Source organism: Adiantum capillus-veneris, chromosome 21 (genome assembly GCF_014529385.1).
Source record: "Adiantum capillus-veneris isolate H3 chromosome 21, ASM1452938v2, whole genome shotgun sequence".
Lineage (NCBI taxonomy): Eukaryota > Viridiplantae > Streptophyta > Polypodiopsida > Polypodiales > Pteridaceae > Adiantum > Adiantum capillus-veneris.
Genome location: NC_140951.1, coordinates 23,889,730 through 23,917,094, shown reverse-complemented (window position 1 = coordinate 23,917,094; position 27,365 = coordinate 23,889,730). Strand labels below are relative to the sequence as shown.

Sequence of the window (27,365 nt, the reverse complement as noted above, 5' to 3'; positions counted from 1 at the left end):
CAAAAGTCCTGAAAGGCCTTTGAAACATACTCTCCACCATTGTCAGTGCGTAAGCATTTAAGATTCTTGCCACTTTGATTCTCCACAAGTGTCACAAACGTTTTGAAAACACTAAACGCTTCATCCTTGTGCTTGAGAAAGTAAACCCATGCTTTCCTCGAGTAATCATCTATAAATGTCATAAAGTAAGAATCTCCCCCTAGAGATAGGTTAGGCATAGGTCCACAAAAATCACTATGAACAAGTGCCAACTGTGTATCTCTTTTACTGCTTCTATGCTTATGTGGCTGATGTGTTTGCTTACCATACAGACAATGTTCACATAATTCAAAATCATTAAATGAAAAGTAAGGCAAATAACTAGAAAGAGACAAGATTTCCATTCCTTCTTGGACATATGTCCTAACCGGCTATGCCACAAAGAAACGTTCGGTTGCTCGGTTACATTGATTACATTTTTAGAGACATTTGATAAATAAATCATGTAAAGTCCTCCAGACTTTACTCCATGTGCTATTGTCATAGAACCCTTGGATATCTTCCACATGTTCTGTCCAAAAGTGGTGACATAGCCAACATCATCAAGTAAACCTGTGCTTATCAAGCTCTTTGTAATTGCGGGAACATGTCTCACATTCTTCAGCGTGAAAGAAGAGCCATTCTGAAACTTCAATTGAACATCTCCAACACCTAAGATCTCACATGTCTTCCAATTGCCTAGCCGAACATGATCTTTAGTGGTCACATAAGAGGTAAACCACTCCTTGTTTGGAGACACATGAAGTGATCCCCCTGAGTCTATAATCCAGTCACTCAGAGCATGTCCATCAAATGTTGTAAGAAGAGCTGAGTCCATTGTATTCTTCAAGAAGTAGATGTCTCCTGACACTAGACTGTCATCCTCTGCATCAGTGTTTGTCACATTTATTTCTTGAATCTTCACTGAGGACTTGTTCTTCTCACCATGGTCTTCAGCTTTCTCTTTGCCTTTTTTTGCTTTCCATTCTTTGCAGTCTCTTTTCATGTGACCCTTCTTGCCACAATGGTAGCATTCTATGTCACTCGTGCCTTTAGCACTGTGGGACTTGCTACGAGACTGATTCCTCTTTCCATCTTTGTACTTTTCTTTGGTCCTTCCCCTGACAACTAAGGCTGTTCCTTTTCCTTTGTCCATTGTCTTTATGTTGGTTTCTTCAGTAAGCAGACTGCCTTCTACACCTACTATGGTCAAACCATCTGGAGGTGTAGAATTACTCAAAGCTGTGCGAAAAGTGCCCCAACTTTCTGGCAATGTGATCAACAGGAACATAGCTCTAACAGGTTCATCAAACTTGACACCTTGAGCTGAGAACTGACTGTAAATGTTGTTGAATTCATTCAGATGATTGGACATAGGTGTCCCTTCTTTCATCTTCAAGTCAACAAGATTCTTAAGCCAGTATACATGTGAAGCTGCACTCTGCTTCTCATAAAGATCACTCAGCTTTGTCCATGCTTCATAAGCCGACATCTCGTCTACTACATTGAAGTAAACACTTTCTGCCAAAGTCAGCATACTGGTAGAAAGTGCCAATTCATCCATTTCGCTCCATTCATCTTTGTCCATATCTTCTGGTTTTATCCCCTTGAGATTTATAGGTTTTATCTGCTTCTTTTGTACCAAGACGTGCCAAATCTGCTTCTTCACACTCGGAAATTGGTTCCATCTAGCTTCTTGATATTGTAAAGAGCAGTGTCCTGTGATCCAGCCATAGCTACGCTTCACAGTAGTTTACTTTCTTGGGAAAAATTTGGCAGAGTTTCCCCTGTAAACTGACCTCTGAACCAATATCAACCTGTCAAATGAACCAAGAAAGCTTCAGATTCTGCAGAAATTTTGGCAGAGTCTCCTTTGTAAAATGGCTCTGGTGTACTCAAAAAACAATCCAAAAAACAGCTCAAAAAACCATTGTATCTCTAACACTATAAGCTATGGGTAAACCTGTCCTGCACCTGTACTGTCTCTCACTGTCTTGTAAGCATAGACTGCGACAATGCCTCAACGGCTGTAAAGCAAAGATGCAATCTCAACTGTCTAACTCACAGTCAATACATCCTAGCTGCCTATCTAAGGGTGCTCGAGGGATCGCTCCAAGACCTGTATCATCGAAAGGATCTCAACATTCGAGAATCCCCCAGCTCAATAAAACCTCACTTGACCCTCAACAAAGGCTACAGTAAATCTGACAATACATTGACTTCCCACAAAGTCATACATCCACAAATTTCCCACTGTATGTTGTAACCGCTGCGGCGGTTGTTTGCTGCGTGACTCACAACCAGCAAACCCTCAATAGACATACATCATCTCTGACAATGCATCCCATGTGGAAGTACCTGCAATGTCAGGATGAAATCTGGAATATCAAGCAGCAAACACAAGCTACCTGATAAACTAGTGGATGTCGCCTACAGTCTGTGTATAGATGCGCCCGTGTCGTATGTGACACGCCTCCAAGAACTATGAGCCGTCCTTCGATGTGTAGACAGCCACAAATCAGCACTTTGGGAGCGCCGATATCCTCAGCACCTACAGTCGTAGGCCGAAACCCCAAATTTGCAGAGTCGGATCCGCACCCGCCTAGACCACGTAGTCGAAAATGGCCTGCGCAGAACTTTGTCGAAGTCGAACGGTGGCCGAGATGACCTCAGAATGAAATTCTAAGAACACCAAGCCCTTTGGGCTTACCCACAGGATTTAGGGCCATGTCTTCGCATGTCGAATCTCACTCCAATCTGAGCAGGTGACTCTAGCTTCCTGCAATGCTGCCCCGAGCCTCGATCTGAGCTCTGATATCATTTGAAGGAGTACGAGCGGAAGTGCGACGCGAGAGAGAGTGCGAGAAGAAGAGCACGAAGATATGGTGAACTCGCTCTGTTGTAATGTGTAGAGCATAGTGAGTTCTTATTAGGTTTTTACAGAAGAATATGTGTATATACATGGCGGCCCGCCCACTTATCTGGGCAACCACATTGGGCTTTATACCCCAAAAATGGTTTGGAAGAAAAAGGAGCACTTATCTTCTCCACAAACTGTAAAACCAATCAAGCAACGGCGAGTTAAGTCTCAAAAGACTCCACCAAACAATACAGCACCGAGCAGACCAAGCTACCAATGGCAAGAAAAAGCTCGACAACAAACAAAAGTGCCACTAGCATCTCAAGCAATCAATGTGCTGAAGCATCCGGATGGTACAATCAAACAGAGAGCACACAAGCTACAAGATTTTCTCTTTGGAAGACATCAGCAGCAAACCTCGACATCAGAAACCCTTGAGTTAATTACTCAAGACCCAGCTCTTGCACAGCATATTGATTTGAATTGCATTGATCTTCATAGCATGGTAGAGCCAACCACGGCGATGCATAGACACAATTGTTCAACCCGCGCACACAGTCGTCCCGGAGTACGCCATCTAGGAGGGGTGGAAGGGCACTAAGTACTAAGTAATTAAGGGCAATGTTTGAAGAGGGAGGAAAAAGTTTGATGTTAAAGTGTGATTTTTTACAGAATTTCCTAATAATTCTCTTATAATTTATCATCAAGGAAAAATTCACTGATAATATCTTCCCGATGAGTATAAATAGTGTATATACTATCAAAAAATCATAAAAAATAATCCTTTTTTGATTTTTTTCATCATTTTTATTGATAATGAGGCTTAAAAATAAAAAACTTCAACCAAAAACAATAAAGCTGTTTTTTGATTTTCTTAATTATTGGATTTTCACTTTGATTTTTTAGAGCATTTTGCTATTTTCTTTGATTTTTTTAAATAAACAGGTCAAAAATTAATAATAAATAGCAGGGAAGCTCAGATCGAAAAACGGAAGACACGATGGTGATCAGAAAGACAAGACATACAAACAGAAAAATTTTCAATGAAATCAAAAGATGGAAGCGGGAAGCCTAAATTAGGCGGTCAAGCCTACTTTTGCAAAATTCTTCCAGAATGAGCTACAGAAATCTGATCAGGGAAATTTTTGAGTCTAACATAGATTTCACGGTCTAGTAGAACTAATGGGGGAATCTAGGGAAAATTGGTTCGGGAAGTCCGGGTATAGATATCCAAGGTAGACTAAAACCACCTTATTTCCACTTGCAGCCTTTGCCAAGAGAGATTTCGGCCTCTTTCGCGCGACTTTTCTGGAGCCCACAGTTGACCATTTTCAGCGCCATGTCACACGAGACATGAGGAGTAAGTTCTTTACTCGTCAATGATCAATTTTTTATGGCCGGTAGTTAGTTTAAAGCCCTAGAAAAACCCCTAGAAACCGAGCAGTGCACGAAGACCTATAACCAAAAATTGACCATAGCGGTGTGCCAGCTCAACCAAATCATATGGGATTTGAACCATAGCATGCCCTAACATAATAGAACCTTTCTATATCATCAATTGACCATTCGGCAGGGTCAAGGGGATCCCCAGTAGAAAAGCTAGGTTTTTGGCAAATGCTAGAATTTCGATCTGACTCCACAAATGGCTTGCTTATGAGGTCCATATACAATGTATATAATTGGTTTGGTGAAATCCATCAAGCAAAGCCCTCGAAAAACAAAAAATAGCTCGAAGGTTACAAAGCGTCAAATTCGACATACGAGGTCACATTGACTCCAAATGAGCGAGAATTGGAAAGGTTGCTTCACGACTATGTTGCGGACAAGTCCAAAGCCTCAAAGTTGACCGACCAACCCAACAGGCAGTGTAGTCACAGAAAACGGTGATTTCACAGTCGACAGAGCACAAAGTGATGTTGGCATAACCAAATTCAATTTAGGACTTGTTTTAGGTGTATAGAATATGTCTAGGTCAAAAGTTGTAAGTTTTGCAAAGAATTTATCACTGTTGTAAATAATCGCGATTATTTACTTTTGCATCAGTTTTTCTTGGAAATTGTCTCCTCACCTCACCTATCATGTGTACACACCTATTACATGCCAAAAATCAAGTATGAGCCAAAATGACAACCCATTACTTGGAAAATTATCAAAAAACGCAAAGAAGTCTTTGCAAGCCAATTTTTGGGTTACGGACAACATTTCTTGATCCAAATCACCTTATATCTCATATACAGTGTCTATACAATGCGTAGAACCAGTTTGTACCAAAAAATGCTAATTCTGGAACAAAAGTTAATAATCGTGATTATTTACTTTCTAGCCAAAATTGGGAAGTTTGGATATTTTGCCATCATACATCCAAAGTACATGAGGTGTTAAGCCCACTAGTTAATTTTGAACCAATTTGGACCTCAAAATCTCAAATTTCCTTTATATCTACTGTTTCAGAAACCTAAAGTCAAAATCTGGTATCATTTTCACCTTATGCATCCAAACTAGCCCATATTTCACTCAGAGCATGTATTTGGTATATACTTCAAGCCTATGAAGCCAAGTTTGCAAAAAGTTAAAAAATTTGCTTAGCTGTAAATAATCATGATTATTTACTTTGGTTGCAAAAATTTGTTCTGACTCCACAGTTTTGTTCCTTGCATGTTTGTATGCATCTGTGCTTGTTCAAAAATTGATTTGAAGCAAATTGGACCAAAATTGTTAGCATTTCAGACTAAAGGACATTTCAGAGAAAATTCTGACAAATCTGCTAACCTTGCACTCTATTCACTGAACAGGAGTCATGCAAGCAGCAGAGGGCCAAGAAAAAGCTCAACCAAAAGGAGAAGTTGCAGGAACTGCCCGCATATCAACTAGACCCAGATTCAGTCAAGGCGACTAAGGTAGCATACCTCTCCAGAGAACAGCTAGAAGAGCATCACACTACAGTCTTCACCGGCAGATTCAAGAGTGAAGAGGGGCATCAGGTAGAGTTGCAAATCCTACCCAAAGAAGTATATGATATTGCCGCCAAGCCAAATACCAAAGAAGCCAACCACAGGCTTGGACTCAGAGACTTCTACGAACAAGAGCCTTGCCGAGTGGATTTTCAGAAAGCTTACGAGCTTGTATCCACAATTAAAGAAGATGGAACCGCACAGATATCTGACATTCAGGGAAACAAGGGAGAAGTGGTGATCACTAAAGATATAGTGGCAGAGGCACTCAGACTCCCTACAGAAGGAATGAACATGAGAGCAAGAGACAGGAAAATTTCAGGAACTTTTACCAAAGAGACAGTCGTGGCTACCTTCGTAGATTTCATTCATAAACAGGTGGAAGAGACAACCAGATTGTACCATCAGCACTTCCACTTCTTGGCATAAAGGCCACCAAGTTACACCACGCCGAATCACGCGGTTGCCACTACATTTACCCAAGTTCTAAAGTCAACAACCAGGCAACCAGTGGTCCATGTGCAGTATATCCTAACCACCTTGAAGGGCACCAAGAAAGAAGGAAAAATCTCTTACTTGGGTGCACCAGAAGTCTTGACGAGGATAACATACCATGCCATTGGCATGGTTGACAATCTACCACCTTTTCCTGACCAAAACACTTGTATATTGGTAGCACAACCCTCTCCAAGAGCTACAAGGTCACGAAAGAGATCTTATAAATCCGATGAAGAATCAACTACCAGTTCGCCGAAAAGGCACAGCAGCGAGAGCTCTGATAACGAGGAAAAGAGAGCTCATAGAGAAGAAATGAAAAGAAAAGCTGTGGCCGCACACCAAGAAGAGCCCGCACAAAAACAAGCACGCTTTGAAAGAGAGAAACATGCCTACTAGCACAGTAGACAAGCACAAGGGAAGGACCCAGAGAAATGGGTGCCTACTGGACTTAAAGGCCCAAGGAGGAATCATCACACAAGAAAAGAGGTTGAAGATCCGACAGATCATTTGGAAAAAATGTACCAAGAAGCCGAAGCCCTCAAGCTGAAGGAAGTAGAAGAAGCGGCTAGAAAAGCCAAAGCGATAGACGAACAAAGACAAGCCGAGGAAACGGCTAGAGAGGAAGCACAGAGCAAGGTTACGAGTCTCCAAGACCAACCTCACCGCCTATAGAACAACAAGACCATCCCATGCCAAGCCCACCACCATCACCTGCGGGCAAAGACACCAATAAAGAAGCGGAGCCTGAGAAAGAGAAAGATTTTTTCATGCCAAGGGTAGGACGAGGCACGGCCAAGCGCCAGGACAGACATGTTGTCAAGGGGGTCCCTATATTTAGCAGGCCAAGGGTCAATAATAGGGCATGGCTAGGTGGTGATTGTTGGGGTATAAAGCCCAATGTGGTCGCCCAGGTAAGTGGGCGGGCTGCGAGGTATGTACACATATTCTTTTGTAAAAACCTAATAAGAACTCACTATGCTCTACACATTACAGTAGAGCGAGTTCACCATATCGTCGTGCTCTTCTTCTCGCACTCTCTCTCGCGTCGCACTTCTGCTCGTACTCCTTCAACTAGTATCAGAGCTCAGATCGAGGCTCGGGGCAGCACTGCAGGAGGTTAGAGTCACCAGCTCAGATTGGAGTGAAATTCGACAGGCGAAGACACGGCCCCAAATCCAGTGGGCGTACTCTAAGGGCTCGGTGTTCTCAGAATTTCATTCTGAGGTCATCTCGGCCACCGTTCGGCTTCGACAAAGTTCTGCGCAGGCCATTTTCGACTACGTGGTCTCGGCAGGTGCAGATCCGACTCTGCAAATTTGGGGTTTTGGCCTACGACTGCAGGTGCTAAGGATATCGGCACTCCCAAAGTGCTGATTTGTGGCTGTCTACACAATGAAGGACGGCTCACAGTTCTTGGAGGCGTGTCACACACGACATAGGCGCATCTACACACAGACTGTAGGCGACATCCACTAGTTCATCAGGTAGCTTGTGTTTGCTGCTTGATATTCCAGATTTCATCCTGACATTGCAGGTACTTTCACATGGGATATATTGTCAGAGATGATGTATGTCCGTTGAGGGTTTGCTGGCTGTGAGTCACGCAGCAAACAACCGCCGCAGCGGTTACATCATATAGTGGGAAATTTGTGGATGTATGACTTTGTGGGAAGTCTATGTACTGTCAGATTTACTGCAGCCTTTGTTGAGGGTCGAGTGAGGTTTTATTGAGCTAGGGGATTCTCGAATGTTGAGATCCTTTCGGTGATACAGGTCTTGGAGCGATCCCTCGAGCACCCTTAGATAGGCAGCTAGGATGTATTGACTGTGAGTTAGACAGTTGGGATTGCATCTTTGCTTTACTGCCGTTGAGGCATTGTTGCAGTCTATGCTTACAGGACAGTGACAGGACAGTGAGAGACAGTACAGGTCCAGGACAGGTTTACCCGCAGCTTACAGTGTCACAGAGACAGTGGTTTTTTGAGTTGTTTTTTGGTCTGTTTTTGAGTACAGCAGAGCCATTTTACAAAGGAGACTCTGCCGAAATTTATGCAGAATCTGAAGCTTTTTTGGTTCATTTGACAGGTTGATATTGGTTCAGAGGTCAGTTTACAGGGGAAACTCTGCCGAATTTTTCCCAGGAAAGTAAACCACTGTGAAGCGTAGCTATGGCTGGATCACAGGACACTGCTCTTTACAATATCAAGAAGCTGGATGGAACCAATTTCCCATTGTGGAAGAAGCAGATTTGGCACGTGTTGGTACAAAAGAAGCAGATAAAACCTATAAAGCTCAAAGGGATAAAACCAGAAGATATGGACGAAGATGAATGGAGCAAAAGGGATGAATTGGCACTTTCTACCATTATGCTGACTTTGGGAGAAAGCGTTTACTTCAATGTAACAGACGAGATGTCGGCTTATCAAGCATGGCTAAAGCTGAGTGATCTTTATGAGAAGCAGAGTGCAGCTTCACAGGTATACTGGCTTAAGAAGCTTGTTGACTTGAAGATGAAAGAAGGGACACCTATGTCCAATCATCTGAATGAATTCAACACAATCTATAGTCAGTTGTCAGCTCAAGGTGTCAAGTTTGATGAACCTGTTAGAGCTATGTTCCTGTTGATCACATTGCCGGAAAGTTGGGACACTTTTCGCACAGCTTTGAGTAATTCTGCACCTCCAGATGGTTTGAACATAGCAGGTGTAGAAGGAAGTTTGCTTACTGAAGAAACCAATAGAAAGACAATGGAAAAAGGCAAAGGAACAGCCTTAGTTGTCAGGGGAAGGACCAAAGAAAAGTACAAAGGTGGAAAGAGGAATCAGTCTCGTAGCAAGTCCTGCAGTGCTAAAGGCAAGAGTGACATAGAATGCTACCATTGTGGCAAGAAGGGTCACATGAAAAGAGACTGCAGAGAATGGAAAGCAGAAAAAGGCAAAGAGAAAGCTGAAGACCATAGTGAGAAGAACAAGTCCTCAGTAAAGATTCAAGAAATAAATGTGACAAACACTGTTGCAGAGGATGACAGTCTAGTGTCAGGAGACATCTACTTCTTGAAGAATACAATGGACTCAGCTCTTCTTACAGCATCTGATGGAAATGCACTGAGTGACTGGATTATAGACTCAGGGGCATCACTTCATGTGTCTCCAAACAAGGAGTGGTTTACCTCTTATGTGACCACTAAAGATCATGTTCGGCTAGGCAATGGGCAGACATGTGAGATCTTAGGTGTTGGAGATGTTCAATTGAAGTTTCAGAATGGTTCTTCTTTCACGTTGAAGAATGTGAGACATGTTCCCGCAATTACAAAGAGCTTGATCAGCACAGGTTTACTTGATGATGCTGGCTACGTCACCACTTTTGGACAGAACATGTGGAAGATATCCAAGGGTTCTATGACAGTAGCACATGGAGTAAATTCTGGAGGACTTTACATGATTTATGTATCAAATGTCTCTAAAAATGTAATCAATGTAACCGAGCAGCCGAACGTTTCTTTGTGGCATAGCCGGTTAGGACATATGTCCAAGAAGGGAATGGAAATATTGTCTCGTTCTGGTTATTTGCCTGGATTTTCATTTAATGATTTTGAATTCTGTGAACATTGTCTGTATGGTAAGCAAACACAGCAGCCACATAAGCATAGAAGCAATAGAAGAGATACACAGTTGGCACTTGTTCATAGTGATTTGTGTGGACCTATGCCTAACCTATCTCTAGGGGGAGCTTCTTACTTTATGACATTTATAGATGATTACTCGAGGAAAGTATGGGTTTACTTTCTCAAGCACAAGGATGAAGCGTTTAGTGTTTTCAAAACGTTTGTGACACTTGTGGAGAATCAGAGTGGCAAGAAGCTTAAATGCTTACGCACTGACAATGGTGGAGAGTATGTTTCAAAGGCCTTTCAAAATGGTGTTGCTGAGAGGATGAATACGACCATACAAGAGAAGGTCAAAAGTATGTTGTCTAATGCACAGCTGCCAAATGGGTTTTGGGTTGAAGCTGTATCAACAGCTATTCATCTTGTAAAAGGATATGCAAAGTGCGCACGTTAACACCAAGCGATCCAATTAGTAATCATTTATTGCTCTACTTGGAGTTTGTTTACCATAAGTTAAAGCATGTTGGCGACTAGGTGTAGTCTCTTCATGTATAAATCAAGTTCTCAACCTTGAACACTAGTGATGGTGGGGTTGTTTACTACTGAAATTGAAAAACAAGTCAAGGACTTAAACTTGGCTAATGAGTTGTTAGCAAGTTACTTTCATGGAAAGAGGTACTCTTTAGGATACATCTTTGTGTGATAACTCGTTTTGCATACTCATGTGTGTTCTAAATGGAGTCTACACACTATGATTGGATAGGAATCGGTAACACAAGCTAGTTGCAAATGGACAACAATGGGAAAACTCAAGATGTTACTCTTTGTTTCATTGAACCTCCTGCTGAACTGTGTTCTGGTCAGCCAAACAGCTGGATCCATGAAGAATGCCACTGTAGAAAATATAAGTGTATCATCACTCTTGTTTTCGAGGATGAAAATGCTTCTCCAAGGGGGGAGTAATGTCATACCAAGGGTAGGACTAAGCATGGCCAAGGGCCAGGACGGACATGCAGTCAAGGGGGTCCCTATATTTAGCAGGCCAAGGGTCTATAATAGGGCATGGCTGGGTGGTGATGAGTTGGTTCCAGTTCCCTTGTCCTTTCAGATTCTGAGTCCACCAAAGAAACAGAATCCGTACAAGAGGCTGACCAGCACGAGAAGCCAAAAGAGAAAGAAGGAGAGCCGGAACAAGAGAAAGTTGTCGAACCTACTCAAAAGCCGGAAGAGCAAAAGGCAAGTGAATCTGCACAAGAGGCCACTGCTACACAAGAGTAGCAACAACGGCAAGAACCAAAGCCAGAGAAGGAAGTGAGCCCTACACTTGAAGAGGCTACACAGTCTGGGCCATCACCCACTACTTCCACTCAGCCAGAAACCACCGAGGCAACAAGGCCTCAGGATGACAAAGAAAAATCCCAACCCTCTACCTCCACACAAGAAGAACCAACAGCTATGACGCAGCAGAAAGACACATATGAGCCTGCAGGCACATCCACTCAGTTGGCACGACATGAGAATTAGCAGTCAAACGACGAGGTAATATTACAAGTAAACGAATATGTAAGGCAGATGCAACACATGACATAGAGACTAGTACTAAGCAGCACTAAGCCTTTGTGCTGCAGCACAAAGGCCAAAGAGTTCGAGATGGTGATTGATGCTCTCCAAGGAGAGTTAGAAGACAGGATGACTGTCACACCGATCTTCAGAGGCAGGTGCAGGAGATAAAAGCAGAATCTGAACAGCATCAGCTAGCTAGAGACAGACAGCAGAAATAAATGGAGGAGTTAGGTGATCTGCTCACCAAATTATCCGATGCCTGCAAAGCAAAAGATGAGCAACTGACAGAAGTTACGAGTTGAACTTCTTACAACATCCCTATCAGCTAAAAAAATTCAAGTACAATTGGATATTGCAAATGCCTCTTTACAGTACTCTGAACAGCGAATCAATGATCAGGCAATCTTTTTACGACAAATAAGAGAAAATACATCCGTGGCATCAATCAAAGGGACCGATGAAGTGTACAAGGCACTAGAAAAGAAGAACAAGGACCTTGAGTAAGAGTTAAAGCTGGAGCAATCATAGCTCAGGGACCTGGCACTGATGTGGGTCCAGAGAGAGGAAGAGCTCCTCAAAGAAATAGCTGAGCTCAAGAGAGTTAACCAACTCCTCAGAGATGGAAAACCGAACACGCAGGAAGAGGCAGGCACTTCAGAGCCGCCACAGATAGATATACCCTCGGTCTCATTTGTTGAGTTTGAGACACAGTCCACAGCAGAGCCAAGTGGTGAAGAGGATTTTCAGATTAACATCACAGGTGCAGACACAGTGCATATGGTTCAGCTATCAAAAGCTGAAGAAGACGCATAGAAAGAGAAAATCACTCAAGAGGTGGATGAGCATTGAAAAGCCGCAATGGATTGGGATTTGAGAGTTATACACTCTGTCAATGTCACTCAACCCACTCCCAATCAGATCAATGCGAATGGCATCAGCAATCCCTGCCATACCCTCTCATCAAAGTGGAATCACTACAAAGTGGAATTACTACAGGTAAAAGAGAGGTTGTACAAAGACATGCAAGAAGATGGCGCAGATAAAGACCACCCAAAGTGGAGGTTAAGCGGGTTGAACAAGAATCCGAGATATCTAACTCTGTTCAAGAGCACCTGCAGCCCTGCAAAGAGATCCCACATTTTTTCATGTACCCAAAGTAAGGACATGGCAAGAGCATGAGGCACTGACAAAGAAGCGGCCAACCTGGTTGAACTACCCCAAACTGCCAGCTCCAGAGAAAGGACAAGCAACGGAGGAATACATGGTGAAAACCCTAACAGGTGCCATGTCTTTCTTCAAGAGTCTACCAGATCTCTCCTTCGCCATGTTATATAAGATCTGCAGAAGGTTTCTCACATGCATCCAAGTTTTTAATGAGCCTGAGCAAGCAGGAGCCCCATGGATGTCATTTTTAGAAGGTAACAAGGGGTTATGCTATGATCTAAGTATTCAACCTTTAGAAGAAGTCCTTTACGGCTTCTATGCCAGATGTATGTTCTTACCATCAAGCAATATGTTGGCATTTGAGGAAGCTTTCAACACTGGATTCTTCACCTGACGAACGAAGATATTTGCGTCGGTGATCAGCAACCTTACATCCAGATTTGAAGGCTACTCAGCGGTAGAACTGAAGAATAGGGTAACCATGCAATTTCTGCAAGTGCCAGACAAAGAAAGAAAAATCAGATACTAGAAGGTACTGGATGCGTTTAAAGACCGTCTGGCCAGCCGTCAATTCGAAGACTATTTCAGTCCATAAAGTTGTGTCAAGGGACGACACAGGCGAAGAGGGGGAGAATGTTAGCAACAAGCTAACATGGACACCATTTTTCGGAGTTCTCTTTGTAAAACATTTATTATTTTGATAAATTGAGAATATTGAAACTCTTATTTTCTCGGATAAACTTTGTAAAATTAATGAGCCGGAGCTACAAGCTTCCAAATTGTATCAGCCAGTCACTACCCAGCTTTGGTAGAACTCCAAATTATTGGTTTTGACCACCCAAAAACCTTGGCTAAGGTATAAAAGCCAATATTTGTAAGTTTTTTACAAGTTTTGGGATAAGAAATACACAGCGTGAGCTAACGGCGCTCACTCCTCTCCTTCTCGCGCTTCCTACTCCCTCTCCGGTTGTCACATTGCAATTGCGTTTGTTGCATTGCAACCGCAGGTAAGAGCTTTAAGATAAGAGCTCTACGCATTGACGTAAGGAGTTCACAGTATATCGTAGCTTTTGGCATCGCCGACCCACGGCCTAATTTCATCATAACTAGGAATTTACACTTTTAAATCAAAAACGAAGCATATGCGGGGTATTGTGGCATCATTGCTAAGCATTTAGATGCATTTTGGATCGAAAACGGCTAGGTCAAAAATCCATTGTTGTTAATAATCGCGATTTCGAAACTTGATCTAAAGTAGAGTTTGAAACCATAAGCATGTATGCTTAAGACTTATAAACATGTCCTAAAAGTTTCGTTACGTTTGGATGTCATTTGATGCTGTAACGGATGTGATTTGTTTGTCGATTGGCTTTTGGTGATTTCAGTCACTTGAGTGTAGCTTGAGTTAGATACGAGTTGTTAGTCGTTTTCTGAGAGATTGATAACCTCTTGTAGCCTCTATGTACTAGTCGAGTCAGCTTCGTCCCATGGTTTGACAAATTAATCGTGGTTCTCGCTAATACTACAATAAGATAGGATGGTGAGGTTAGACATGCGTCCCACAATGTCACGTGACACATCCAACCCTATGTGTCCATGGACAAGCTACAGCATGACCACGATTAGGTTCGGTTCAGTTAGCCTAGATTAGGAAGTGATCTGGCACCTTTGTGAGTCTATTCGCAAACCGTGCATGTCCAAACACTTAGAGTAGATACATATCCTCCGGTTACACACAGCATTCCCATCAGAATCCATCACGAAAATTTTACAGTGCATTAAAACCTAGTTTTGATATTTTCCACTTATTATTTTTAAGTGACTTTTGTTGGAACTAGACAGGGCAAATTTACTAAGTTTGTATATAAGAAACCTAGCACTGGCACTCTCTGGCAGAAGAGGCAGCAGGAGTACTCGCTCAACAGACAATTTTCCAGCGGAACCCCTAGATGCCCTTGCGTTTTTGCTTTGACAACAGCCTAGCGACACCAAGAAGCAGCAGACTCCCTACCGTTAGCAGATTTCCACCGCAAAAGCAAAGATCAACCCTAGCGTTTTTGCATCTGCAAGGCACTTCAGCGTTTTTGCAAATCTTCACGACGGAATCCCCACAAGCATCAGCGTTTTTAGTTTTTAGCAATTAGCGCCCGCAGGAGAACGCCCAAACCTCGCAGATCTCACCTTCCCGCATTAGATTCTCGCCGCACGGTCAGATCCTGCAAAGTTCGCAGTTTCAGCCCAAAAAATACAGGTTTCAGCATCTGTGTTTTCAGCGCGTCTTCGTCGCATTGTCGCCATCGACATCATCATCGACATAGAGTCAGAATTGAGCAGATACAGATTTGTAAATCTCAATCCTTAGCATTTTCAATTTTCAGTCTGTCTCGTCATCGTCCTCATCGTCGGCAATTCCAAGCATTGTAGAGATTGGTGCAATCATAAGTAGACCGCTCTCGCCATAGAGTGGGGCCTTCGGAGCAGGGTTTGACAACATTCTGGTGTCGTATTCTCTTTTCTCTCTATCTTTAGACTCATGCACCTTCATTCACAATGTTCAACCACTATGTTTGTGTCCATTGCGCTCTCTCACTAAAGGAACGGAAGGCTCTCCCTTCCGTAAGTAAAAGGAACCTTGAGCACACTTCGAAGCACTCATCTTGAGCAAAGTTCTACATTCACTTCCGTTTCACCTTATTTCAGGCCATCATATCAGGCCATCCATCAGGCTGTTGTAGGTGGCAACGTTTGGGATGCATCCCCTCTTCTCCATTTGAGTCAGTACGGCAAGAGCCTTGTCGACTTCCTTGGCCTTCACCAAGCCATCCACCAGGCTGTTGTAGTTGACCACGTTTGGGATGCATCCCCTCCTCTCCATCTGAGTCAGTACGGCAAGAGTCTTGTCGACTTCCTTGGCCTTCATCAAGCCATCAAGCCATCCATCTGGATGTCGTAGGTGATCACATTTGGGATGCATCCCCGCTTCTCCATCTGAGTCAGTACGGCAAGAGCCTTGTCAACTTCCCTGGCCTTCAGCAGGTTCTCCATCAGGCTGGTGTAGGTGACCACGTTTGGGATGCATCACCTCTCTTCCATCTGGGTCAGTACGGCAAGAGCCTTGTCAACTTCCTTGGCCTTCATCAGGCTGGTGTAGGTAACCACATTTGGGATGCATCCCCTCTTCTCCATCTGAGCCAGTACGGCAAGAGCCTTGTTGACTTCCTTGGCCTTCATCAGGCTATTTATCAGGCTGCTGTAGGTGACCACGTTTGGGATGCATTTCCAATTCCTCAAGTAAGTAATCAGTTTGACAAGATGTTTGCTAGCTTCATTAGCCTTTGGCAGGGCATCCGTAATGCCGGTGCTGGATATGGTGTTCGCTCCTATGTCATGCACCAGGGAGAAGAAAACTTCAAAGGCTGGCTTCAGTTCACCAGCCCTTAGGAGGCCATTTATAAGAATATTGCAAGTGACAACATCTGGCTGGATTCCTATTCCATCTGGCTGGCCAAAGCCTGGCCTAGCAACTCTGCTAATGACATTGGCGATGATGTGCTGACGAGAGTACGAGCAGGCCTGCAGCCAAGAATGGCGTGCAGAAGGGCACCGCAAGTGTAAACATCAGGACAGGCACAGGACATCAAGGGCATGGACAAGAAGAGGTGCTTGGCATGGAAAGGCAAGCCTACCTAAAGGTGGCTTGGTACTGGGAGAGGTGACAACTCCAGAGAGCGCAGGGCCCGCCACAGGTGTGGGAGCCGAGTAACCTCGCTTGCAACTATCTCAATGTGGTTGATTTCATTGAACCCTTACCGCATGAACCTGAATGTGTTCTCGATTATCATGAGTTTGGGAGCCGATTATCTCGATTACAAGAAAACCAACCAGCCATGATGTAATATCCAAAGCTATATACAATAAGTTTGTCCTTTGTTTTTTTTTTTTGTAACTTCCTGTACTTTCTTTTTTCTATTGCACATCTTGGCCAATAATTTTTTTGTTTTTCAACACGTTCACACCTCCTCGACCATCCAAGCACTCGTCGGACGTGGGACATCTACTGGGGAACACTTTACAAAACGGATCCATTTTGAGTGTGTACGAAGGTCGCGAGACTGCCAAATTGCACGACAATTCCTAGCGGTGCCGCACGGGCCAAAAAAAGTCCCTATGTGCCACGACATGCATGGGCTAGCTTTGACTTGGGCCACATGAGCCAGGTCAAAACTGGCTCATGCACGTTGTGGAACACAAGGCCTTTTTTTGGCCCGTATGGCACCACTGGGCGTCGTCATGCATTTTGGCGGTCCTGTGGCCTCTGTACACACCCAAAATGACTCCATTTTGCAAAATTTTCACCAGTAGGCGTCCCACGTCCGACGGGTGCTTGGATGGTCAAGGAGGTGAAATCTAACAACTTGATTAATTCAAATACTTCAACAACAAAAAGTACACAATTAACTATTACAGTTACACTGAATGGTAGAAAAGAGACTCATTCATATTATATAGAAAGATTACAAATCTCATAAACAGAGGTTACATGGGGAAAATAATTCTTATGGAGGCACCCTTCATTCCTCAGATTGGTCGCTAGAGCTAGATCTATATTTTTTAGAGTAACTCACTTAGCATGCACCTAGTACAAGATATGCCATCTTGGAACAATTGCACCAAAATATCCTCGGTGGCATCCTCTAAGGCCAATAGAGCTACATGCTAGATATGTTGGTGCAACCAAAGTGTGTCAAACCTAGGACAGGGCACAGACACTGATGTGTATGCTTATAGATGCATGGCAAAGGGCTAGAGCATATGGGAAGAGCCTGGGCAGGAAAATGGCAGCGGAAATGTATGCTCTATGTGGTTTTTTAGGCCGAAAGGGCTCCATATAAGTCCTGACAGGGTGGCAGATGAAGGGCGATCAAAATGCTACTTTTTGGCCCAAATGTAGATCTTGAAGTGCTTAAGGGAGAGGTCCAGACAGCTCGTTAAACGGAGCTATAATGTGCAAATATGGGGCTTTGAAGTTGGAGGTGGTTGCAGATCTCAGACGAATAGTCCAAGTGATGCTAGGTGGCCCGAGTTGATGTCATTGTATAGACGTGTAGTGCGCGAGTTATGGAGCATGCCCGTATTTTTGGATTGCAGATCAAAGCTATGGATTGCAAGATATGGCCATTTGAATTTTTTCTGGGGGCGGGGTTGGTGCCCACCTGATCGCATGGGAAGTAATGCCATATGGTGCTTTCAGGGCCTTGACAGAGTTTGAGAAGGTGCTATGTGGTTTATGGAGCCAACAAGAGTTGACTGCTCGTCAAACAGGATTACAATTGCCAATTATGGCCTGTCAAATATTGGGTGCGGTTGCTCGAGTCTCACTATGGATGATTTTTTCGGGTTGTCCAAAGTGGGTGAGGTTTGCACGGCTTGTAGCCAACATGGTGAAGATCCAACACAACTTGACGGCTCACGAATATTTGGACTGTCGAGTTGGTAATGGCAATACTTGAAAAAAGGCACCATGAGGATTCTTTTTGGAAGGTTTTTTTGGATAGTGGTTGTCATCCAAAGGTAGTGCACCTGTTAGACAAGGGGAACTAGAACCTAGGAGTCCACCACCCAACCACCCACTATATAGCATAGCCCTTGGCCCTTTGCCCTAGTTGGACTCCCTTTCCACACTGCCTAGCTCGGCCTTGCCCTTGTTTAGTCCGGCCTTGCTGGTGTCCTGACATTACTCCCCCTTTAAGAAGAGTTTTCATCCTCGAAAACAAAAGTGGGGAACTTCTTCTTAAGAACACTAATATTTTCCCAAGTGGCACCTTGCTCAGGTCGGTCTTTCCACTTGATTAAGGCTTGTTTACGTACATGATGACGTGTACGCAACTCATGATAATCGAGAACACATTCAGGTTCATGCGGTAAGGGTTCATTGAGAGAAACTATCTTCACATAGTTTTGAAGATGATGTACCTACACTTTGAAAATTCACAAGCCGAGTAACCTTATAATGGGTTGGCCAACTGTATCCGGCTGGGATGCTCCACCTCCTACTCTCTCTATATTAAAAAAAACAGCAGAGTAAGAATGCCTCTTACTACCTTTCTCCTCTATTGTAATGTGGAGTAAGGGGATAAATGAAGGAAAAAAACTTGCGGATAAGGTGTAGAGATATGACATTGCAAAGAGATGCATTTCATGCACGATGATGCTTGTGCACTTTTAAAGAAAATAACATAGCGAAGTGTCACGATATCCTACAGAACAAGAGTGTGCGCGACACACCACTCAATGTTTCTCTTTGTAGAAATAGGAAAAGAAATGGAGATTGCAACAAATGTCTACGTGTATAACAGAGGATGCTTAGTTAATGCCTTTCTTAGAAGTTGTGGGAAGAAATGCAACTACATAGTGGCTAGAAACAAACGTAGACATTACTACTTTCGACAGTTTTAATTAAAACAACTAAAATGTAGAAATTATTGTTAACAAGTTTTGTTTGTGTGTCTATATGCTTGTAATGAGTATGTGATGTGTACAGAGTTTATTTTTGCATATAAAATCTTACATTCTATGTGCCTGATTGCATGTCTTGTGGTGTATACACATCAAAACACGTTATAGAAGAGTCAAGGTGCCCTCAAAAAAAAATTGCAACAAGGACATGTTGCATCATGTCCAAAGTGGGTAGTTGTCCCTTTCCAATTTGTCCCCAGCAAACATCATGCGAAAGACATCAATGTTGTCATCCATGGCCAATTATTGCACCTGATGCAAGAATTTCCTATATCAAAGAAAAATTTGCCCAAAATTAACCTGTGCTATGTAGCACAACTCAGTAGACTACAAAGTGCATTTTTTACAAAAAAAATTACACTATCAAAAAACTTAGAAAGGATGAAATTGCTTACACATTACCGCTAATAGTGGAATTAGAGGTTGGAAATTTTGACAATTGCAAGATCAAAGATCTTGCCTAAAGGTTATGTCACCCTACCAATGCTCACAAAAAATCACCTCAATTGGAGAACGTGAGTTGAAGGGTTGTTGATGACACTGCCTTGGATGTTGAAGCATGTTTGAATACCAATTAGTAGAAATACTAGAGCTATAGAAATGCAAGTGAAGATGGAGAAGGTGAAGGATAAGGTCAAGATCACACATACAAGAAGTAGCGATGGGCGTATATACAAGCTGGAAGAAAAAAAAAACTTCTAAAGGGGGGAAAAAATCCTCAATAATCCTAAGTGTTCACACACATTGCAAGTATAATATGGTCTTTCATGAAGAATTTGTTTCAATTAGAAAATCTTTAAATATAACTCGCAACCAATGTGTAGACCTTTTGACAAAAAGTTGAATTTCATCTGCTCTTGAGAATTTTGTCCATATACCCTACTAGTTCTCCTATAAATGCAATTTTATGTTCATGTTTTTCATAATTTGACAATGCTTAATATTGCTATTTCACAGATCAAGGTATCAAAAAACCAAAGGAATCCTCTAGCTATGGAGACCTTGCCCTAATCTTTAGATATCATAGCAAGTTGTACATGCATAGGACACAAAGCTAAAGGAATCTACTTGCATAAGGTTTTTTTCTAAAATATGGACGTTGGTTCAACTTGTAAGTCTTAGGGCTAATGCCCCTATCACTTCTTCATGATGAGCTAAGACCCCCTTCACTTCACCAATGCACAACATGTACAAAGAGTAAGACATACATCTACTATGTAATATCTCACAAAGTCTAGATACTCTTCACAGAAGGATATTGGACGAAAGGGCCATCACATCAAGGGATGACCTTTCAAAACTTTCATAGCTTGTGTAAGCCACTAAAGTACATATGCAGCCATCAATATCAAGAGTGGATAACACTTGATAGGGGGGATTGTTGGGAGATCAAGTGAATCCACATGCTCTAGAGCTGAGCTCTTAAAGCATGACACTACAAAAATAAAGTGGATTCTAGAGTTAGTCTTTTGCGTGTAGCATGCAGACGTTGGAAAGGGGGAAATGGGAAAACCACCAGCACACTAATTGTATGCCTCTCTATAGCCCAGTGATCTCACAGCACCCCTATCCCCTAGCAAACACACACCTCGACTCCCAATCTGCAAAAGACTATTGCTCATGCCCGTACCCAACCAACCTAGACTATACACACTCGGCTACAAAGCATACCATGATGGTTTTCATCTATAACCCTTCCAAGCACCACGTCAAACGCACACACAGACATTTCAACAACCAATAACCCTCCGGTCCGTATAGATTTACATACATCGATATCCACCATCTTAGCTACACTTTGCAAACATTATACTCACACATGCATTGAAAATATATAAGTTATGAGGATGCCAACACGATTAGCTTCATTTAGAGACTATACAATGATGGGTTGCATAGAAAATGCCCTCCTTAACTATAGGATTTGATGAGCCCTCCTATGCAATCCTCCATCCTTGCCTTCTGTAGCGGCTCTGCAGCCCCCCCTTGCCTGCCACTCTTGCGGCCCTTCAGTTGTCTGCAAGTGGTGGCCTTCATGCCCTCTGTCACCCGGCCCTTGGTGGCTCCCCTGTGTCCACTGAACCCCACCTCGCACTGTACCTGGCGACTCTCAGCCCCGGCTCCCTGTAACGCTGCCCTACAGTCCTCCCTCACATATCAACTCACGGGCCCCCCTTCTATGATCCTCCTCGACCTGCCCTCTTGCAGTGCCCGCCCCCTTCTGGCAACTGTCCGGCCTCTAGCCCCGGTCCTGTGCACCCCTGGCGGCCCTCTGTAGTGCCTTCTCTTCCATGCAACTCCCCTTCCTCAAGGTGGTCCTCTGGCGGCCCTTCTCAGGCCCTCCCGTTGTCCTCGCTCTCGACCATGCCACCTCCACACTGTAGTGCTTCTCCTCATGCATAGCCCAAGTGGCGCCCTCCTCCTTCAGCCTTCCAGATGGCGCCTTTCCTCAGCCAACCCCCAAGTCAGCCTCCCAAGTGGCGCTACTTGCCTTCAAGCAGCCCGCCTTCCAACCATGCAAGCCTCAGCTTAACTTTAGCATTAAAAAAAAGCACCTTATTCATTTTTTGAAATTTCCCGCAACTTGGGTTCCCTTCCCGCACTCTTAATGTCCGGCCGTTGGTGCCATTGCCTCCTGAGATAGCATTGCCGCTGCAAGGACTTTGACAGTGCCAAGATGTCACCGCGAGAGACTTCAATCACATTGATCCCCATCAACCTTGAGTGACATGTCTGCCGTCGGAAAAAATGACGATCACCTCGAGTGCTCCATCGCATTGGTATATGCAAATACGATGGCTCATCTGGAACCGGCTAAACTCGAGTGTTTTTCACCTGGCCTAGCTCCCTCCCTAGACCTTGAAGTATCGGGAGACATTCCGACTCGCAGAGGATAAAACCACCATTGACCTGCAACACGCCGTATCTGACGTACACATCATAGTCGCACTCGTTCCAATTTGCATTTAGCACATGGCCAAGCACTCTGACACCTTCCTGCATACTGCCATACACCTGCTGCTGTTAGCACTTTCCTGGGTCCACATAAACTGGGTGCACCATCATTGCCCACCCCTTCATTGAGCATTTATGCTCAACCATAGTATTATTTAGGTAAACTAAGACTGTATAGAGAGAAGGATATAACATAGCTACATAGACTGCATAAGAAAAAATGATGATATAGCGGCTATATAGATAGGATGGAGATAGAGAAAAAATCATATGCTGCATCATCCACCAGGATCGAATGGAAAGCTTGAAGCTTCCCCAAGCATGGTATAGAGTCCACCTGGATCAAATATAAATCAGTGGCCATGGCCATCCACCTGTAAAACATGCATCTTCAAGTCTTCCTTTGCATCTATAGGCCAATAGACAGGCCATCCTTCCAACTCTTCATAGCATCGAGCTTTGTCACCTTGCATCCACAAGCCCTCGTGCCAACCATAAACAAGCTTTCAACCATCTGAAGCATTGGTACCATAAGCAGCTATCATGTCACATGTTAGAGAACTCTCTGTATTATAGTCTTCTTCAAAAAAACCTTGCCACTGACACAAAGACACCTGTCCCGGGGAGGTCACCTAATAAAAATGTAACCTATCACGTGAGTTCAGCAGAAGGGTATTTAAAGTTCTTGAAACTTACAGAAATATATATATAAAAGGGAATTATTTTTTCAAATTTGAAAAAAAATTACAGATTTTAAAAGAAAAGGGTACATTTTATTTTTAAAAAAATTCATAGATAAGGGGTTTTACAAACATGTCTTTAACGCACGCGATATGGTAGTTTTACACATGGTGAACCCCCGAGACACCTATAAAGCAACCTCCAATAACACATGTATCCCTAGCATCACATAAAATAGCAAGACCCTGCCATTTGCCTCCACCTGCTGCATAGCAAAGCGCGCAAACATGTTCCCTATGCAAACCTGTATCCAAACCCTCTGTAAACGGCACCAAGGCCACCTTTCCATACTCAAGAGCATGACCTGCTAGAGCGACAACCTGTTCTTCAATTACCTGATCACCTGCAAGGTTGGTATCACCTTCCTCTTTGCATGGAGCCTCACGCTCATAGGCTGCACCTGTATCAGTTTCCATAGAGTCCTCTGTTGGAGCTAACTCTGCACGGCTACACACAAACTCTAAAACTTCAAAGCACACCTCGACATGCCCATCAAGGCGAGGTTGCCCCACCCCCTGCATAGACAAATCACTTCGACATACCACAGCTTCTGCTTCCAGCTCCTGCAAGTCATCCTCAAAGTCATCCTCAGAAACCTTCTTTTCGATCAAACTGGATTTGCAATCAAGCCATACCTCTTCCTCCCATAGGGACTCACCATCACACGACATTTGATAGGACTTCTCGACTGGCAGATTCACACAAGGCATCTCCACACCTGCACTATGCTTCTCCTCGACCTTCAAATGACAAGAAGGCAACTTGCATACATTGTTCATCATTTCATCCACATAAAAAAACATCATAGGTCTCATACCTGGAAGACTGGTATTCTGTCTCCCACATGCTATATGTGTCCAAACTGCTGCTGGAGTTATGAGAACTGTCGGACTCACTCTTTGGAACTTGCCAATTCTTGGACCACTGCTGCCTTCTTCATTGCTGGCTCTGGAACTGAGACCTCTTCTTTAAGATCTTCTATCACCTTGTCTCCTTGAGGAAGGAAACTGGGTGGCACCCTGAATATACCCCTCTGTATCCTTTGAGACCTGGTTGGCACTTCTACCTTGGCATCCTCTTCACGTGCTTTGATCAAATGCATATCAAGAAAAGAAAGGGCTTTTACCTCTTGATGCTCATCAATCTGTCTGGGCTTAGGTCCACTGGCTACCGTGATTGCCGACTGTAGCAATCCTGCCTCCATCTTCTTCTTCATCTTTCGACTCTTTGCTCTGGCAACTTGGACAGCTTCATCAAAGATCCTTGGATCTTCATACTCCACTCTCTCACGAACATAGGGATGCAAGCATGATAGAAACTTTTCCCGCTTGAAGTATCCCGCATTGGTTGCTTGGGTAGCAGCCGCAAAATCCCCCCAAAAAGCTTCAAATTTATCAACAAAAGCATCGAAATTTGCACTTACTTCCTGCTGCAAGCCTTTGAGCTTTGCATCTGCTTTCGAAGCCGACACCACCTTCCGATACCTTCGTAGAAAGTGCTCTCGAAATCCGGTCCAAGTCTGCTTGTGTGCCTCTTCTAAGCCATCAAACCAAACTTTTGCTTTGCCTCGTAGCACCAAAGGTAGAGTTTGGAGCTTCTCTTCATCAACTGGCATCTGCAATACTGCCAACATAAATAGCTCAAAATCGGCAAGCCAATCATCTGCATCTTCATCTCCTTTGAACACCGGACCAAATTCCTGCTTCATTTTGACTCACGAACACCTTGTTAGGAAACAATAAGTGGGTCCTCAGTGGGGGCACCACAAGATGGAAAGGGAGAAATGGGAAAATCACTAGCATACTAACTGTATGCCTCTCTATAGCCCAATGATCTCACAACACCCCTATCCCCTAGCAAGCACACACCTCGACTCCCAATCTGCAAAAGACTATTGCTCATGCCCGTACCCAACCAACCTAGACTATACACACTCGGCTACAAAGCATATCATAATGGCTTTCATCTATAACCCTTCGAAGCACCACGTCAAATGCACACACAGACATTTCAACAACCATTAACCCTCCAGTCCGTATCAAATCTCTGGCATGCACTCATTTGCCTTTCAGCTTATAGATTTACATACATCGATATCCACCATCTCAGCTACATTATACTCACACATGCATTGAAAATATATAAGTTATGAGGATGCCAATGCGATTAGCTTCATTTAGAGACTATACAATGATGGGTTGCATAGAATATGCCTCCTTCACTATAGGATTTGATGAGCCCTCCTATGCAGCCCTCCATGCTTGCCTTCTGTAGCGGCTCTGCAGCCCCCCCTTTCCTGCCACTCTTGCGGCCCTTCAACTGTCTGCAAGTGGTGGCCTTCAAGCCCTCTGTCACACGGCCCTTGGTGGCTCCCCTGCGTCCATTGAACCACACCTCGCATTGTACCTGGCGGCTCTCAGCCCCGGCTCCCTGTAACGCTGCCCTGCAGTCCTCCCTCACATATCAACTCAAGGGCCCCCCTTCTGTGATCCTCCTCGACCTGCCCTCTTGTAGTGCCCGCCCCCTTCTGGCAATTGGCCGGCCTCTAGCCCCTGATCCTGTGCACCCCTGGTGGCCCTCTGTAGTGCCTTCTCTTCCATGCAACTCCCCTTCCTCAAGGTGGTCCTCTGGCGGCCCTTCTCAGGCCCTCCCCTTGTCCTGGCTCTCGACCATGCCAGCTCCACACTGCACCGCTTCTCTACTCACGCCACCCTTCCTGCCTCCCTCTCTCTGTGAGACTGGCCCCTGGCTTCTCCTCATGCATAGCCCAAGTGGAACCCTCCTCCTTCAGCCTTCCAGATGGCGCCTTTCCTCAGCCAACCCCCGAGTCAGCCTCCCAAGTGGCGCTACTTGCCTTCAATCAGTCCACCTTCCTGCCATGCAAGCCTCAGCTTAACTTTAGCATTAAAAAAATCACCTTATTCAGTTTTTTAAATTTTCTGTGACTTGGGTCGCCTTCCCGCACTCTTAATGTCCGGCCGTTGGTGCCATTGCCTCTTGAGATAGCATTGCCGCTGCAAGGACTTTGACAGTGCCAAGATGTCATCGCGAGAGACTTCAATCACATTGATCCCCATCAACCTTGAGTGACATGTCTGCCGTCGAAAAAAATGACGATCGCCTCGAGTGCTCCATCGCATTGGTACATGCAAATACGATGGCCCATCTGGAACCGGCTAAACTCGAGTTTTTTTCACCTGGCCTAGCTCCCTCCCTAGACCTTGAAGTATCGGGAGACATTCCGACTAGCAGAGGATAAAACCACCATTGACCTGCAACACGCCGTATCTGACGTACACATCATAGTCGCACTCATTCCAATTTGCATCTAGCACATGGCCAAGCACTCTGACACCTTCCTGCATACTGCCATACACCTGTTGTTAGCACTTTCTTGGGTCGACATAAACTGGGTGCACCAACGTGTAAGAAGCTCAAGTATAAAACAAAATGGATTCAAAGAATTTTTTAACAGAGAGATATGTTTTAAAGCATATCTACTCTCTCTCTCTCTCTCTCTCTCTCACACACACACACACACACACACACACACACACACACACACTACTTAAAGATTTCTCATTATGGCATACTAGGTCTCACAACTTTGACATTCCACACATACACACACACACACACACACACTAATATTTACTAAATAGCTTCTCACTACTCAACTGACACTTCACAAATCCACAACATACACATCCATTGGTCACTACTAAAATGCTCATCATAGAGTTCACATGCCATTGATGGGGGCTTTTCACAAGCCAAGCTCCCATACCTCTCTTCTCTCGTCCCCACCCCATGAAAACCCCCTCTTAGTGAGGGAGTGATAAAAGGCATTGGAAAAAAGTAAGAAAAAATAAAGTATGATTATGTAAATATATAAGAAAGGTAAAATAGGCCACCTCATGCCTGCGGGGCAGCCCATCCCCACCTTGCCTCCTTTTTCTTCACTGATGCCCCGCCGTGTGTCCCTTTTCCTCTCCTCCACTCAAAAAGTCAACCCCCTCTCTCTTCCCCTTGTCCTTTCTCCTTTCTCTCTCCCCTCAAGCTACCCCACCTTTCACCAATAATGCATTATAACTCACCAATAATGCACCTTAACTCACATGCAACTTATGCTATCTTCCAAAATAGTATACCCCACCCCCCCTTTCTCTCTCCTATCATATCCCATGACCCAAATACCCCCCCCTCTCTCTAAAGGGCGCCATGTCTCTTGTCTTGTAGCTAAATAACCTCCCCCACACTCACACACACTCAGTTTCACTGAAAAAGGTGCCCACAGACCCATCCCCACCCGGTGGTTACCTGATTTTTCTTGTGTTCACACACATCTGCACACAGATTCACCTCTAAACACACTCCCCTCTCTCCTCTCTTGTAATTACTTTATTCTCCATGTCACCTCTCACTTTTTTTCATCAACCCATCTCTCTCTCTTAGTCTCTCTCTCATGAGACTGCTGTTCTGGCACATATAC

At 44.1% G+C, this 27,365-nt stretch overlaps 1 protein-coding gene and 1 pseudogene across 2 annotated transcripts; both read right to left on the bottom strand.

Annotated features, from left to right (window-relative positions):
* Positions 1–16,308, bottom strand: part of LOC147430657 (uncharacterized) — a 33,821-nt pseudogene extending 17,513 nt beyond the window's left edge.
* A 4,714-nt stretch (positions 16,309–21,022) lies between these two features.
* Positions 21,023–25,670, bottom strand: LOC147430656 (uncharacterized). Of its 2 annotated transcripts, XM_086493252.1 has the most exons (6): positions 24,000–25,670; positions 23,903–23,922; positions 23,691–23,706; positions 23,509–23,613; positions 23,353–23,436; positions 21,023–23,273 (listed from the first exon to the last, which is right to left on the bottom strand). In XM_086493252.1, exons 1-6 carry the CDS (start codon positions 24,579–24,581, stop codon positions 23,205–23,207), a joined length of 876 nt encoding a protein of 291 aa, XP_086349378.1. In that variant the 5' UTR covers positions 24,582–25,670; the 3' UTR covers positions 21,023–23,204. The 2 variants fall into 2 exon arrangements, 1 of the variants encoding a protein (XP_086349378.1); XR_015185639.1 differs by having other exon boundaries at positions 22,703–22,764; positions 23,209–23,273; positions 23,532–23,613; positions 23,691–25,666.
* Positions 25,671–27,365: the final 1,695 nt, after the last annotated feature.